Here is an 18,166-nt window from a genome sequence, read left to right as displayed (position 1 = left end):
ATAAATTATAATCAAATACCAAAAATAATAAAAATTTACTTTTCTGCATAGATAGATTGCATAAGCATATAGTTTATTTCTTAATATTAATTGTTATGGTTTGATATTCATATGCACTTTTCAAATTCTACAATGGTGAAACACGAATGGCACATGCACCTTCTTTTAAGAAGTTTATAAACTTAGTGGAATTCATATTTGTGGCCACAAATAGAATACGAATGAAATTTAGATTTATTAATTTCTTTTAAGTTACAAAAGGCCTACACTCTTAGGCTATTTTCTAAAATTATTTTATATTTTTAAAAGATTTTCAAGTATTTTTCTAAAACCCTCCCTTTTAAGAATTAAATGAGATATATTCAAAATATATTTGTGGTCATAGTCATGGATATATGGCAGATTTATTTCATCTGAATTCTATAAGGCACAAAAACCCCTTTTCATCAAAAGAATTTCATAAAACAAAAGGGATTTATCAATGATTTTTCTCAAAGCCTTTTAAAAGATTTTTTTTTTAAAACTACATCCATGCATCATTTAGACTTAGGTTGCATCATAGGGCCACACGCCCAAACATTTGGTCCTTTCTTTTAGAAATTCGATTTCTTAAAATATCTCATTTTCAAAGCATTTTCAAAGTAATTTCAGGCATGTATCATGTTTTCCATGAACTTTTTTTTCAAATCATGTCATGTGTTTTTTATTTCTTCTGCATTCTAGGACTTAGAATAATCTCTTAGACATTTAAATAAAACAAGGCATATTGTTCAATCTTTGGTTTGATTGTCCCTGGTTAAGGCGCTAGGAATGGTTGAACCTCGTACCGACAGGCGGATCTCAATTTCTCAACTTTTTCCATATTTTTTAAAATGAATGCGAGTTTTCTAAAAATCTTTTCAAAAGGTCAGTTGACTTGCAAAAGTAAAATTTTGCATGATAACAAGTTTGGCAACCGTGAAGGGACATGTCTTCAAATTGATTGAATTTATGCCTTGCCTCGTTTAACTGTCTAAATTATTATTCTACAATGTCAGCCTTTATTTGTGAACCTAGGAGCCTAGAATCTGACCTAGCTGACATGATGCATGTAGGCTTAGGCATGGTTTGGTAAGACTGATTGAGGAGGTCTATTCATGTTCACTTAGACCTAGGTCAAATACAATCCTCCTCAATCTAGGTATTGAATGAAAACCTTGTACAGAAGTGTATGCTCTCATGCTTTTCAAAACTCTATCTTCTTAGGCCTTAGAGCCTCTGATTTCTGGCATGCTTGACTTATATTTCTAAAAGATCTCCTACCTATGTTGTCCTAGCCACCACGTTGCTGGACTTTCTTCCTGAATCGTAGTTTGAGACAAAGCCTCACAACTGGGCCACTTATCTGAGTTAATACCCCCATGTCACGTACTGAGGGCCATAGTCCAAAGTATATTGGCCGACGCTCAAGGATGTTGAAGAGCCATACCCTTAGAACCCTGAAGATATTTTATGCCACGTACATTGAGTCTCGGCTCGAGTATATAGGTATATCATGATTGGACTGAGATGATCTGAACCCTTAGAATTAGTAAATACTTGGAGTGTGACAATCTGCATCACAATGGTATGTACCTCGGGTGCAAAAACCTTTAAAATTGAGTTTGGGTGGGTGAAACCACCGAAACTAAAAAAAGAACACAAACACGATCAATATATGAACATTAGGATAAAACTAATCTTATAGAATGTATACAAAATAAGCAAAAACTAACAAAGTAAAGCATTGATTCCTATCTCAGGCTACGGGTAGCCCTCCTAGTTGATGAGTGTGGGAACAAACGGCATGCGGGAGTGGGTTCCAAGGTAGGTTGTAAAAGATGGGGGAATTCAAATACCTAAGCTAAGTTTGGTGTAGCCTTGCACTAGGCTCAACCAGCTAGTCCAAATGGTCTAGGGGTCAGCTAGAGTGGGCTTGATCTGTTAGAATTTCGTTAGGGTGACGATGCTTAGGAATGGGGTCCAAATCTCCTCTTCCAGTCCCAACTCCGATTCGACTAACACAAACCCCAACAATCCGGAGGGTACAACAGTTTCACATATTAAGGGCAAGGGATGACTCACAACGAAGGTTCAAGAGGTAAGGAATCCCCTTTAATTTGATTGTTCGTAAAGGGTGGTGAAAACATTAGAAAGACCCTTATGCACATGTTGAGAAGTGTCAAATACGCTGAGAATTGAACCACATTTGTCAATATTTCTGGTGAGTGCTTGCCAGTATCAAATCAATACTATGAACATTGATAACTTCTGAGGTTGTGAGTCAAACTTTGGGGCCAGAGCAGTTCTCCATCTTTAAGGCTTAGAAATGTGAACATATGCATCAATATCGTAATATCTCAAGCGGCCACATTTAATGTCCAATCATTACTGTAAAAAATGGTTTAAATTGGCAAAATTTCTTCATATTTCACAGGTGGAAATTTGTGTTCATTGAAATGAAAAAAAATAGAATTAGTTCTTAATGTTTTTTAAAGTCGCAAACCTACTCAAATATTTGGACCTCTTAGACCGTAAGTAATTTATTTTGTAAATCATATCTTTCTGATTTTGACGCCAAAATTGAGATATTTGCAAGACGTATTGGACTGTAAGATTTCCAGTGTCAGTTTACATGACCCGCTTGAACTTTCAATGGATGGGATTCCTGGGCAAAATTAAATTGAGGCGTTTGAATCTTTTGGACTTCAAACTCAGACCAGAGATCCATGGAGCTGGGATCCAAGCTTATCTAATCCGAACCTCGCGCCAATCAGGCGGCAGGATTCACACCTTGACCCACAGAAGGATCAACTAGAAAATCCCCAGCACTCGAACAGTAAATTTGACCTACCCCTTAAGGTGAAGTTTTAGGGGCGTGCTGGCCCAAAAAATAGACACGGGAAACCGTAAATTTGTCAGGCAACTATGAATTGAAAAAAAAATGAAAAAGGAGGCTTAATGTAAGAGTGTCAATGGATCAGGAATGACCCGATTCTGACACACAACAGATCCTATAGGGTCAGGGTTTGGTTACAAAGAAGGGGGTCCAATTAACTATCCGTGTTGAATAGAAATTTTATAGCAAACCTGAGTCCACCCCGAGTTCCAATTAGGATTCACAATTTTTCAATATAAAAAACTTAAAAAATATCATTTTACTGGGTATAGACAACGTCTGGTTTATGTAATTCTTATCCGATCCGAGCAAGTTTTTTCTTATGAAAATCTGTTCAGACCCGAATCCACCCACATGACTTAGCTGGATCCAGGTTTGGACCCACCCATTTTAGCGGGTGTCCGCCCCGTTGACATCCGTACTTGAATGCTTTTGCTCTGAGATAAAGGTAAATAATGATTTGAAATGAACATCACGTATCGAATCACATTGGTGGGTTTTGGGACTTCCCAAAAAATCATCTAAATAAAACAAGATGAAAACGTGCGATCTGCATCAGAGTTCTGAAGTCGGTGCTAGTCAACACTTTCATCCTTACCATAAGCAAAAGATCAACTAAGGAAATCCATGGGCAAAATGCATTACCTTCTATCCTATATGAGGGGAAATTAAGAGGTCTAAATCCCAGGACTTCATCCGAAGCATGAAAAAGATGCGTCAAGGTGCCAAGGACTTCATCCTAAGCTCATGTATATATAATATACCACGCTTTTTTTTCCGTCACAACATAACCATATAATCAATGAAAATCAACGTGCATATGTACTTACACAATCAAGCACACCAATCAAGAAGATGCCGCCGATCAGTTCCTTCTACTTGATCTTGGCGTCCGTTTTGTGCTGTTTTGAGAAGATGACTCTGAAGGTACCGTTAGAATAGTCCCTTCCTGGATACTACCAGAATTCGGAGGTTGCTCCAACGTTTTCTGTGCTTCAATGTACATCATCAAATCTCTAAGCTGCCAAGATAAAACATTAATTTGTACTTGGTGCTACACATGAACAGAAAGAATAATTAGAAAATACATAAATAAAAAATAGACTACTACAAGGGTGACTAGTGAACAGAATTTGTGCCAGCAGAAGAAAGAAGCATATATTTTTACATCAGTCAAGTTTTTTGGTTGACTGATTCATATGATAGCATGGTATTACCTGTTCTTCCAAGTCCCGTACCTTATCATCTCTCGACCACAATGCCATCCTCTCCCTACAGGGAGTTTACAAGCACAAGTTATACATGCCAAGATTCGACGGATTTGGAATCCAAAAATTATAACACAATTTTACAAACTACAGAAGATTGTTCAATGCCAAGATCTACAAACTGCAGAAACAAATCTCTTGCTTGGATGTCGTTCCACTAGTCAGTGGTATTTGCTTCATTCAAATGGTTTCACACAATTGAACTCTCATTTCTAGACTTCAACATTGCTTGTAGTGTTATCACTATTCAGAATTGTGGCAGTAGTTGGGAACAACTTAAACAAGTTCCAAAATACTTGTCAACAGCTAGCAAAAAAATTGAGCTTAAAACAAGTGAGACTGTTGATTATCAAACAAGCAACCTTTCTTCTTTATTTTATTTATTTCTTTTATTTATATTTTTTTGACAACATTGAGCAAAAAAATTGGTTTTTATTGATTTGGAGAAGGCTTACGATAGAGTACCTAGGGACGTTCTCTGGTGGACAATGATGAAGAAAGGTGTTTCTCTCAAGTACATTAGTATAATTAAAGATATGTATGAAGGAGTAGTAACCAATGTCTGCACTTGTGGAGGGTTGACAACCAATTTTCCTATAACGGTTGGGTTACATCAAGGATCTGCTTTAAGCCCTTTCTTATTTGCTATAGTGATGGATGAGCTTACGAGATCAATTCAAGAAAATGTGTCGTGGTGTATGTTGTTTGCTGATGATATTGTTTTGATTGATGAGTCTAGAGCTGGGGTTAATGCTAAGTTAGAATTGTGGAGACAGACATTGGAAGCAAGAGGTTTTAAGTTGAGTAAGAGTAAGACAGAATACATGGAATGTCGATTTAGTAAGCAACGAAGTAGTGATGGGAGTGTAGTGAAGCTTGGTGAGCAAGAAATACCGGTGGATGATTCTTTCAAATATTTGGGATCTATCATTCAAAAGTATGGAGAAATTGATGGAGATGTAAATCATAGGATAAAGGTTGGGTGGATGAAATGGAAGAGTGCAACTGGAGTGTTGTGCGATCGTAGAATGCCATTGCGGTTGAAGGGAAAGTTTTATAAGACGACTATTAGGCCCACTTCACTATATAGTATGGAATGTTGGGCTGCCAAGAGACATCATATTAAAAAAATGAGTGTAGCTGAGATGCGTATGCTGAGATGGATGTGTGGAAATACAATAAAAGATAAGATTCGGAACAAGAAGATACGTAAGAAGGTAGGCGTTGCACCCATTGAAAATAAGATGAGAGAGAATCGTTTACGGTGGTTTGGACATATTCGACGAAGGCCTAATGATGCTCCAGTTAGAAGGATGGAGAAATGGGAAAATATATTAGTTAAAAGAGGTCGGGGTAGGCCTAAGAAGACATGGATGGAGGTGATAGGAAAGGATATGAATGCTTTGAACCTCACCGAGGACATGGCATTAGATAGAAATGAATGGAGGAGAAGGATTCATGTGGAAGACCTAGAATGATTTTATTTGTTGGTTCATATCGCCGACCCCAATTGTTTTGGGATGAAGGCGTAGTTGTTGTTGGTGTATATATATTTTTTTGACAGGCAAGCTGGGGGAACCCTGTGGGATTCCAAGCCGAGACTACTCGGTTAAATTAATGCAACCTAAACATCCAGCCATCTCATTCCACCCCTACCCAGCAACCAATATAAAGTAGATAAATACTGCAACACCCACTTTAATCAAGTAAATTTTACATCCACAAACAAAAAAATATTGAGAGACATGTTCACATGGAATTAACACAAAAAAGATTAAACATAAGAGGAAAGGCTGGACTCCAACTTAGATATTCAAGAAAAATAAAGCTGAAGCATACCGTTCTTCAATGTCCATGAGCTTTTTTCTCCATATTTCTTGGTTTTTAAGAAGGTTCTCATTGATCTAGAAGGAAACAATACACAAAAATCATGCATCAAAATAGTGACATTCACCAGATATAGACATCTATTCCAATTAAACCAACTGGAAAGCTTTCTGCTATCAGGAAGATTACTTGATCAAGAAATCTTTTTTCCTCGGAATATTTCTGAAGCTTCCCTTGCATCTTCTGCACCTTTAAGCTCACAGCCTTCTCAACCACTTCCAAAATTGCTCTGTCAGTTTCCTCCTTAGCTTCAAGTAGAAGTGATGCATAATGCTGCAGAATTGCAAAAATTAAGTGGTTTACTAAGAGCAACTCAAAGTGGATTTAAATGAAAACTCAACCTTTCTTTGGTTCTCCAGTTGAGATGTAAGGAGGTCATTGTATTCATCAACTATCTGCCATAATTACACATATTAGATGGACACAAAGACACAAGCCCCATAAATAAGATGTCGAATTAACACAAGGAAAATTATCATTAATCAACCATTTGAGAACAATATAATTACCGCTTCAACTTTACTATTGAAGAGAGCTTCACTCATTCCTGAATCTCCACTACATTCACAGCTTCCACAACTATCATAATTTCTGCAATGGAAATTTAACTCGACCAATTTTCCATCAGTTTTAGACTGAATTAGCCTGTGAACATAGTTGTCTCCAACATAATCCCACACTCGCTGAGTTTCCAGTTCAAGAGAATAGCAATGTTGTGTTTCTTTCCAGTGTCTGATAGAATGGCCCTCTTTATACCTAAAAAAGATGTTTTATCAGTAAGCAACAAAATGAACATAAAGAAAGAGACATACCAGTGTGACAGTGTTAAAGTATGCATGTATATAATGTTTGTATGTATAGTTAAGTAGGGTCAAAATTAGCTTTGGCTATGATGGGCAAAACTGTCCAGATCTGTATGTTCTAAGTATTGTTGTAACTATTTACGTAATCAGGGGTAATTTGGTCAGAGAAAAAACTGCAATGAAGGTGTTGACCCATATATGTTGTATCTTTACCCTAATGCAATAACACAAATCTTCTCTCATCTCTTCTTGCTTCTCCTTTGTGCTAATATGGTATCAGAGCCATATTTGCATCAGGGAGAAGATTGTTTTCTGCATCAAGAGAGGGAAAATCGTCGATCAGCAGAAATCTGGGTCTGCAATTGTGTCACTAGTTGTGCAAGGAGGTACTGACATCGGCTAGAGTTCCAACGACTCCAGCATCTGCTAGATATTGATTTTAGAAGAGTTTAGAATAAGATTCTGCATTATTTGGGTGTGTTTGAATTTCTGGGATTTTCCCAAGAATTTCTGGATTTGGGCGAGTTTCAAGAGCAGAACTAAGAAATCTGTCAACTGTGACCAGATTCCTGGTTTTTGATGGGTGAAATAACTTCCATTCAGGTTGTTTTTCATTTTGGGAGTGAATGAATCTTATTTTATGTAAAAATTTGGGATATTTTGAGAGATCTGTCATCATTTTAGGTGTGTAGCAGCAGACGGTAAAGCTATTTTTAGAAGTTTTTGTCAGTTTTGATCTCAGTTTCCATCTGACTTTGTTGAGTGCTTGGAATTTTGGTTGTGGCTATGAAATTACTCTATTGCTACTGTTATTGTGGTTCTGTTTAGCATGTTGGTGGTAAAATTTTAGGGTTCTTGAATATCGGCAGTCTAGTTTTGACTGATTTCTGTTAGAATTTGTTTGAGATACTTGTGCTGAGCTGTAGTTTGGTGTGTCTACCTGGATTCAGCCTCTTATTGCAGTGCTTTGCTGTGTTTTGGTCTATTGTGCAGTGCTTTAGTGTGTTTTGCAGCCTTGAGTTTTTGAAGTTGAGGGTTGAAGCATGGAGAAGGGTGAGCCCAAACAGCTGATTCCTGTCAAGCTTGATGGGTCTAACCATGCATACTGGGCTGAGTTTATGGTGGCAGTTATAGAAGGGGGCTCATAGGGTATCTTGATGCGACTGGTGAAAAACCCAAGATGGGGTTAATAGATTATGACAAACTATTTAAGGAATGGAGGATGAACAACGAAGGAGAAATCGTGGAATTTTTGTTCTGTGGAGCAAAATATTTCTAAAAATTTGGCCAAATTTCAAGAAGCTAAAGATACATGGGCATACCTAGAGCAAATTTATAAACAAGAAAACTGGGCAAGAGAATATTAATTGATGCAAGAGTTGAGAGCACTGAGGCAAGAAAACAAAACAATCCAGGGATTCTTTTATGAAATTCAGCAGTTATGGGATTCTTTGACACTAATTGAATCCAATGAAGGTGTGTACTAAATGCAAGGATTGGAAGACTTGTATAGAACTAGACAACAAAGCAAAGGAAATGACACAGGTAATTGAGTTGCTTATGAACTTGACGCTGGAGTATGATAACGTTAGAAGTGCAATTCTACACTAGGCCACTCTTCCTACACTTAGGATTTTTCTAAGCTCATAACTGAAGAGACAAAGATGAAGTCTCTTGGGACTCGTGTAATGACTCCAACTGATCTTCAAGAGACCAAATGGGTAGGTGAGAAAGCAAAAGTGATAGAACCTTGGGGATATAAGATTTGGTATTCAGGAATAAATAGGAATAGGAATGGAGTAGGGATTGTTATTAGTCGTGAGTTTATAGATAATGTAGTTGACATCCGTAGGAAGGGATATAGGATTTTACTTATTAAATTAGTATTAAGTACGGATATTATTAATATTATTAGTGTTTATGCACCTCAAGTAGGTTTAGATGATTCCATTAAGCGTCAGTTTTGAGAAGATTTAGATGGAGTAGTACAAGGAATATCTTATGGAGAAAAGTTTTTCATCGGCGGTGACCTTAATGGACATGTAGGCATTAGTAGGGATGAATTTGAGAGTATCCATGGAGGCTATGTTATAGGAGAAAGAAACGAAAGTGGAGAAAGGATTTTAGATTTTGGTTTGTCCTATGATATGATCTTAGCAAACACTTGGTTTAGGAAGAGGGAGTCTCACCTAGTAACATTTAAAAGTGGGGTTAATACGAGTCAGATAGATTTTTTATTACTTGAAAGAGAGATAAGGATTGTTGCATCGATTGTAAGGTTATACCGGGAGAAAGTGTAGTTACACAACATAGAGTCTTAATTTTAGATCTTAGAATTAGAAAATGCCGCAAAAGGGATAGACATAGGACAGATCCTAGAATTAAGTGGTGGGCACTGAAAGAAGCTAAACAAGGAATGTTTGTAGAGCAGGTAGTTAAGGAAGTTGATTGGCGTCTCGAGGAGGATTCATAATCAATGTGGAATAAGATAGCGGGTGGCATGAGAACGATGGCTAAGGAGGTATTGGATGAGTCTAAAGGCGGCGCACCGCTAGGTAAAGATACATCACGGTGGAACGAGGATGTCAAATTAGTTATTAAGGTTAAAATAGAGTGTTATAAAAATATAAGTAAGAGTCGTGATAATGAGAATTTGGAGAAGTATATGATAGCAAAGAAAGAAGCTAAAAAAGTAGTTTAAAACGCGAGGGATAAGGTATATAAGGAGATTTATGACAAGTTGGATACCAAAGAGAGCGAGAAGGATATTTATAGGCTTGAAAGATGAGAGAGGAAATTGAGGGATCTGGGTATGGTTAGATGTATCAAAGATGAAACGCAAAGGATTTTAGTCAAAGATGAGGAGATTAAGGAGAGATAGAAAGATTATTTTGATAAGCTATTTAATGGAAGTCATGCTCAGGATCTTGGAGACTTTTCCATTCCTTTTTATGAGATGAATCGTAATTTCATGCGCAAGATTTAAAAGAAAGAAATTGCAGAGGCTTTGAAGAAAATGAAATCAAGAAGGGCAGTTGGCCCAGATGGTATACCTATCGAGGCTTGGAAATGCTTGGGTGAGAAAAGTTTAGAATGGTTACCGGTGAATGATTATTTCAAATATTTGGGATCCATCATTCAAAAGTATGGAGAAATTGATGGAGATGTAAATCATAGGATAAAGGTTGGGTGGATGAAATGGAAAAGTGCAACTTGAGTGTTGTGCGATCGTAGAATGCCATTGCGGTTGAAGGGAAAGTTTTATAGGATGACTATTAGACCCGCTTTACTATATGGTACGGAATGTTGGGCTGCCAAGAGACATCATATTCAAAAAATGAGTGTAGCTGAGATGCGGATGCTTAGATGGATGTGTGGAAATACAATAAAAGATAAGATTCGGAACGAGGAGATACGTAAGAAGGTAGGTGTTGCACCCATTAAAAATAAGATGCGAGAGAATCGTTTACGGTGGTTTGGACATATTCGGCGAAGGCCTAATGATGCTCCAGTTAGAAGGTTGGAGAAATGGGAAAATATATTAGTTAAAAGAGGTCGGGGTAGGCCTAGGAAGACTTGGATGGAGATGATAGGAAAGGATATGAATGCTTTGAACCTCACCGAGGACATGACATTGGATATAAATGATTGGAGGAAAAGGATTCATGTGGAAGACCCAAAATGAATTTCTTTTTTGGTTCATATCGCTGACCCCAATTGTTTTGGGATGAAGGCGTAGTTGTTGTTGTTGTTGTTGTTGTTGTTGATGGATGAGCTTACGAGATCAATTCAAGAAAATGGTGGTGTATGTTGTTTGTTGATGATATTGTTTTGATTGATGAGTCTAGAGTTGGGGTTAATGCTAAGTTAAAATTATGGAGACAGACATTGGAAGCAAGAGGTTTTAAGTTGAGTAAGAGTAAGACAAAATATATGGAATGTCGGTTTAGTAAACAACGAAGTAGTGATGGAAGTGTAGTGAAGCTTGGTGAGCAAGAAATACCGGTGGATGACTGTTTCAAATATTTGGGATCTATCATTCAAAAGTATGGAGAAATTGATGAAGATGTAAATCATAGGATAAAGGTTGGGTGAATGAAATGAAAAAGTGCAACTGGAGTGTTGTGCGATCGTGGAATGCCATTGCAATTGAAGGGAAAGTTTTATAGGACAACAATTAGGCCCGCTTTACTATATGGTACGAAATGTTGGGCTGCCAAGAGACATCATATTCAAAAAAATGTGTAGCTGAGATGTGTATGCTTAGATGGATGTGTGAAAATACAATAAAAGATAAGATTTGAAACGAGGAAATACGTAAGAAGGTAGGTGTTGCATCCATTGAAAATAAGATGAGAGAGAATCGTTTACGGTGGTTTGGACATATATTCGGCGAAGGCCTAATGAGGTTTCAGTTAGAAGGATGGAGAAATGGGAAAATATATTTGTTAAAAGAGGTCGGGGTAGGCCTAAGAAGACTTGGATGGAGATGATAGGAAAGGATATGAATGCTTTGAACCTCACCGAGGACATGACATTGGATAGAAATGATTGGAGGAGAAGGATTCATGTGGAAGACCCAAAATGATTTTCTTTTTTGGTTCATATCGCCGACCCCAATTGTTTTGGGATGAAGGCGTAGTTGTTGTTGTATTTGCGAAAACTCTCACAAAGATCTAGGGAACACAGATTTAATATATCAAACCACAAACCATTTCATGCATTGAATCAACTTAAAGTAATAAAATTATCCTCATTAATTCATCAAAAAGTCGAAAAGTCTAAGAATATCAAAATCATCTATATCAAATGCATGTCATCCTTTCAAAACTCAAACACCAATCACAAGTCTCGCAGTCTCCAACTAGCCAGTCCAAGACATCATTGAGCATATGTGCCTATAAAACAGTTTTAAGAAAACAGATAAGAACCGAAGCCCTCATACGAATTCCTCTAAAAATCCAAACAGTAAAAGAAATAGCATAAACAATTTCATGCATAAATTTCAAAGGAATATCACAAGTAATAACTTACCACAAATATCTTACTATTCAAGCATTCAACCAAATATCATGGAGAATCAAAGATCATGCAAAGCCAAATATGCATAAATGCATGAACTAATGTTGAACAATAAAATATGCATGATTCATTGCACATACATGAATAACTTATTAAGTTATTTATCAGAGTTGTTTTTGCATGCATGTCCTTATTTAATGCACACAAATTTAATTTTCACTTTTCCTTAAATCTGCGAATACCAAAAATGTAACGCCCCAAAATTTCAAACTTGTGAATCTTTCAGAAAACAGGCAAGAGACTAGAAGAAAATCTCTTTCCTTTCAGAGTTTATTTATGTAATCAGCGGAAGATAATTCTTTTGTTGAATTTAGAAAGGCAAACTGACAACTTTGGGCACGTTAGCTAAAAGAACCAAAACTCACTACACATGTTACTTGCAAAACACTTGGAAAAGCCACTTCCATTTAAATAAGTTTTCAAATAGTACAAAATTCGGATATCCAAAGGAAAATCTGTGACAAAACCCACAAACATCCAGGACGCGAGCTAAAAGCGGGAAAAAAAATCTTTAAGGCATCTTCCCATCGCGCCATCGCCCGTGGTGTACATAATCATCACTTGTACCCATAGAATGGGTTAGTTTTGCGAAAAACTAGTAGGTGCACAAGAAAGACTACAGAAAACTGAATTAAGTACATTTAATTCAGCATGCTTAGCAGTTTAAAGCAGATATGCAATTAAACATGTAACTCATTCAAAACAGGTAAGCAGTGCAACTGTCAAAACGCAGCATGACAATTCATTTGATCGTAAGCTGTGAACTACCACGCAGCAAGCAAGTCTCATGACCCATCAACCAGTGTAAACAGACTTTATGTTTCGATATTACTGGCCTGCAGGTACGTGAAGACAAATAGTAGAAAAAACTGAAACTAGTTTGGGCGTTTGTTATTCTATGTATTTTCAATAACCCGAATAGCTAGTTGAGTACGCTCTTAAGGAGACGACTTTAACCGATAAAGGATTCCTCAAAGACAGGTACTTAGCAACGGATGCATCCAACTTCTGCAGAAGTCCATGGGATCTACCACCTAGGATAATGTTTGGTAGTCTCTTCCCCTAACTTCAATGTCTGGGGAGGCCAGATCTTTGCCCGTGGGGTGGTTATTAACTTGTCCATTGGAGTGTGTACTGATCTGTCATCTCCCTTGACAGACTACAAGTGAATGTGTGTGTCAGGGGTAAATTAACTAACGACTCATTCTACAAGCTCTGGTCTTTTGACCAAATGAGCATCTTATCTGTGAAGGCGATCTCATTTTTATGTGTTTACAACATTGTGCATTTAGCACTGTTCGAGGTCGCACAACTATCTCATCTGATCATCGCAGTACTAGCGTGTAGTGCATGACTACAAGTACCTGCTGAACGCGAAAGAAACAGGGGTAGGGGCCGCAAGCCCCTGCTGACAGCAAACAACGGGGAGGCAGGGGACTGCACCTCTGCCTGTCGGCGGTTCAGGCAGAGGCAGGGGTTGCGCCCCTACCTTCCGAAAAATCGGACAGAAGCAGGAGTTGTGCCCCTGCCTGAAATGAAATGGGGATCTTCGAAACACGAGCTTAGATTAACAAGAGCAAGTGTCAAGAATGACACTAAAGCATAACCCTTAAAAAGGGTATAATTGGAAACAAAATAAAAATAAAAATGTATTCTTTATTGATATGAAAAACCAATTGCTTAAGAAGCATTGGAGTAAAATACAAGAGGGGCTGCACCCCTTTATATACACAGCTGAAAGAGGACTCAATAGAGCTGTTGGGCACAGTCCAACAGCTCTATTTAGAGCTGTTGGAATGTGTCAGTCCAACAGCTCTATTAAGAGTTGTTGGACTGTGTCAGTCCAACAGCTCTATTGCTAGTCAAGTCTGGACAGGACTTGACTAGCAACAGTCATTCTAGTTCAAACTGAACTAGATGACATAAAGACAAAAAATAAAAATAAAGGAAAAAAATTACAGAAAAAAAAGAAATGAAAAATGTATTTATATATATATAATAATATAATATTATTATATATACATATATGTACAGTTTTACATTTTAACACTCCCCCTCAAACTTACGGTACAATGAGCGAAAGTTTGTCTAAGAGAAAGTGAAATCGGGGAGCAGCGAGAGGCTTTGTAAAGAAGTCTGCTAACTGATATTCTGAAGTGACATATGGCAGATCAATTATCCCGTGTAGATATTCCTCTCTGACGTAGTGACAATCCATTTCGATGTGTTTGGTGCGTTCGTGGAATGTTCTGTTACTGGCAATGTAGATCGCACTTTTGTTGTCACAACACATTTGTGAAGCTTTTGTTGCTTCAACTCCCATGTCAGCAAGCAGTCGTCGGAGCCAAACTACTTCCATGGTCGTGGTTGCCATGGCTCTGTATTCAGCTTCGGTGGATGAGAGAGATACCTTCTGCTGCTTTTTACACCTCCACGAGATTAATGATTCTCCTAAAAAGACACAAAAGCCAGTGGTTGAGTGTCTGTTATTGGGATCACCTCCCCAATCAGCATCAGTATATGCAATTAAATCAAGAGAAGAGGAGGAAGATAAGAAAAGTCCTCGTGAAAGAGAGGACTTGATGTATCTGATAATACGCATGACTGCTCCCATATGAACAGAAGTAGGAGCATGTTGAAATTGACTTGTTGTATGAACAGCATGTGCTATATCTGGTCTGGTAATGGATAGATAGGAAAGTGCCCCGACAAGCTGTCTGTAAGGAGTAGGATCTGCAAGAAGTTCTCCATCATCAATCTGTTAAATATGTATATGTAAATGAATATATTTCTGTACTGTATTGTACCACTTGTACAACATACTGTACTGTATTGTACTACTGTACTGTATTGTACAGCATACTGTACTGTATTGTACTATTGTACTGTATTGTACTGTATTGTATAGCATACTGTACTGTATTGTTCTATTGTACTGTATTGTACCACTCGTACAACATATAAATATCAATGGAAAGGGGAGAAGACATGATTGCCGCCCAACATTTTTTTTTCTCTCTTCCCTCTTACCTCTCTCTCTATCTCTTGCTACGATAGTAAGGTGACTCCCACATCTGATTTCTCACATGGTATCAGAGCCAAGGGCGTGGTAATCACAATCATCTGGAAGGCCCCTAAGGACCTTGACGTGCGTTTTTGGGCGTTCTCAAGGAAAGATTTTTTTTTTTCATCTTTTCTCTGTTGTTTCTCCGTTGAATCACTATATTTCGACGTCGTTTCTTCATTTCCTCATATCGTGCATCTTTTCCTTCTTACATATTCTGTTTTCCCCAAATTTGGGAACCCTCATTTCTCAAAAGTGTCTCTTTTCTCAAACTTCTTGTGATTTCTTATCTATTTCTTGCAATATAGTTGATAAATCGTACATTCTGCACGATTAACTAAAAAATCGTGATTTCCAAAACTCAAAAATTTCTGTCCGTACGGTTCTGTCCGTACAACCTACGAATTTCTGTCGTGCTGTTTGATTCATCTTTGATCTTCTTCCTTATGGATTCTAAAATCAGCCCCGGATTTCTTTCTCAACTTGTTTCTCACAAATTAACTCATGATAACTACTTACTTTGGAAACGCCAAATTCTGCCGTTTATCCAAAGTCATGGTCTTTCCGGGCATCTGGATGGGGGATCACCCGCCCCACCTATGACTATTACGCAAGAGGTAACTGGTAATGATGGGAAGGTGAGTTGCATTGCTATTCCAAATCCTGCGTATGATGTTTGGTTTCAGAAGGACCAATCTGTGGTTGCCTATTTGACTGCCACGTTATCTGATCGTATATTACAAACTATCTCTGACCATTTTACTGTTGCAGAACTATGGAGACATCTTGCTCACTCTTATTCACAGGTTTCTGAATCACGTGCACTTCAACTGAAATGGCAGTTCCAATCTATGCGAAAGGGAACTAAGACCATTACTGAATTTCTAGGGGATATCAAAATTATCATTGATCAGTTGGCCGCTATTGGATATCCTGTTTCTGACAGAGATGTTGTTCAGCAGGTATTGGGAAGCCTTGGGCCCCAATATCGTATGTTTTGCACTGCATTACAGGTTGCCTCTACACTTCCATGCTTTGAGGATTTACAGGCCAAACTCCTACAGTATGAAGTTAGTTTGACTCAAGATCATCTTATTGATGATCCTCATCCTGTCATGTTTACATCTGGGTCTACCTCATTTCGTCCACCTGCTGCTCATATGGGCCGTGGAGGACTCCTTCCTACTCCTACTGCTCTACCTGCCACTAGAGGTACCCGTGTCCCTACTTGCTTCCATTGCAACAAGCGTGGCCATGTGAAAGCAGATTGTTGGCACAACCCACAGAATCGCAACAAGGCAGGGAGGCCAGGACCAAGAACTGGACAGATGAATGTTAGACAGTTTCAGGGGCAGCCGCAGGGAAATTTTCGAGCACATCAGGGTACTGATCAGGGACAGAGTGCAGGGTTGCCACATGATGTGCAACAAATTCTGATGACTGCATTTAACAACATGAATTTGCGTCAGAATGATGATGGAGTTTGGTATATTGATTCTGGAGCAGCCGCACATGTTACTTCTGATGCAGGTAAACTTTCCAACATGGTTCCTTATATTGGCACTGGCACTATTGTCACGGGAGATGGTTCCCACCACCCTATTTCTCATACTGGAAATGCATCTCTCTCTTTGTCACAATCTACACTACCATTGAAAAATGTCTTACTCACTCCTGCCATTGAGAAAAACATTTTATCTGTTTCTAAATTGGTTGATGAAACAAATTCATCCATGGAATTTACTCCGTCTTCTGTTTGTCTTAAGGACCTTCGAACCAAGAAGATGCTCGCTAAGGGTGAACGACGCGGAAACATGTACGTCTTCGAAGCAGCCCCCGGGACTTTGAAGACGTCATCTACCGTGTCTCCATCTTTTCCTGCTTATTTGAGTCAGTCTTCTTCTGTTATGCAATGTAATAAGCCAGTTTCTTGGCATCGTCGGTTAGGTCATTGTAGTCAAGGGTTCCTTGACAAATTGTCTTCTCAGGGTTTTATTCCCAAAGTCAAATTAGATCATAAGTGTCCTAGTTGTAATGTCTGCAAGAGTCATGTACTTCCCTTTCAAAGTATCAATAAAAGAGCTTCCAAGCCATTTGAAATTATTCACTCTGATGTTTGGGGCCCAGCTCCTGTTTCATCTCTATCTGGCTCTCGTTATTATGTGTTATTTCTTGACTCTTTCACTCGTTACACTTGGATTTACTTTATGAAATCTAAATCTGAAGTGTTCAAACTTTTCAAACAATTCCATGCTCTTGTTCAGAACCTTTTCAATTCAAATATCACTTATTTCCAGTGTGATGGTGGTGGAGAATACATATCTCATGATTTTAGTGAATATTTAAAGGACCATGGCATCACACGTAACTCCTCTTGTCCTTACACTCCACAACAGAATGGAGTAGCAGAACGTAAGCATCGACATATTGTTGAAACCGCGTTAAGTATGATGCACAATATTGATATTTCTTTCTCTCTTTGGACTGAGGCCTTTCACACTGCAGTGCATATCATTAACAGGTTGCCTATGGAATTATTAGGAGATCAGTCTCCTTATTATTTGCTTCACGGTTCTCACCCTTCTTATGATGATTTGCATGCTTTCGGATGCATTTGTTATGTCCATGTGGATCATTCTTTACGTAACAAGTTTCAGGACAGAGCAGTTCAGTGCAGATTTCTGGGATATGCCGATGGGTATAAAGGATATAGATGTTATGATCCTATTTTGGGTAAGATTAAGGTGTCTAGAAATGTTGTTTTTGATGATGACCATTTCAGCACTTGTGATACTTCTCAGGTATATGAGCAAACTACTTATGATCCATGGCTTTGTGATACTTTGCTATATGACTCTATCAGAGATCCTGTTGTTGATGAACCAATTCAGTTTGAAGCAGACAACTCCATCATCCAGGATGCACCTTCACGGTTTTCAAGTTTGGTTTATGCCCGTCGAGGAGCCCCTTCAACTCCATCTCACGAGGCTCCCCCTCTTCGACGATCCACACGTGAAAGGCATCCTATCCATCGTTGGGTTAGTTACAACAATTTTTCTCTTGACTTTCAGTTGTTTCTAACCAATGTGGCCAAAGAGAAAGAGCCGTCTACTTTCCATCAGGCAGCCCATTCTCGAGCTTGGGT

The 18,166-nt window shown here is 38.3% G+C and overlaps 1 protein-coding gene across 2 annotated transcripts in view; it reads right to left on the bottom strand.

The window, feature by feature from the left end:
* Positions 1 to 3,476: 3,476 nt before the first annotated feature.
* BRIZ2 (zinc finger (C3HC4-type RING finger) family protein) overlaps positions 3,477 to 18,166 on the bottom strand; it is a 161,544-nt gene continuing 146,854 nt past the window's right edge. The window contains exons 7-12 of one of the 2 annotated variants that reach the window (XM_089999100.1): positions 6,582 to 6,828; positions 6,414 to 6,467; positions 6,202 to 6,345; positions 6,025 to 6,089; positions 4,135 to 4,189; positions 3,477 to 3,938 (exon numbers count right to left, since the gene is read on the bottom strand). In XM_089999100.1, the coding sequence (XP_089855226.1) occupies positions 3,783 to 3,938; positions 4,135 to 4,189; positions 6,025 to 6,089; positions 6,202 to 6,345; positions 6,414 to 6,467; positions 6,582 to 6,828 (721 nt within the window). In that variant the 3' untranslated portion in view covers positions 3,477 to 3,782. The remainder of the gene's footprint in view (positions 3,939 to 4,134; positions 4,190 to 6,024; positions 6,090 to 6,201; positions 6,346 to 6,413; positions 6,468 to 6,581; positions 6,829 to 18,166) is intronic. The other variant, XM_089999109.1, reaches the window with a different exon arrangement.

Source organism: Nuphar pumila, chromosome 1, assembly GCF_984573655.1.
Source record: "Nuphar pumila chromosome 1, dmNupPumi1.hap1.1, whole genome shotgun sequence".
Lineage (NCBI taxonomy): Eukaryota > Viridiplantae > Streptophyta > Magnoliopsida > Nymphaeales > Nymphaeaceae > Nuphar > Nuphar pumila.
Note: the sequence above shows the minus strand (reverse complement) of the source record. Positions and strands in the feature narration are given on the sequence as shown.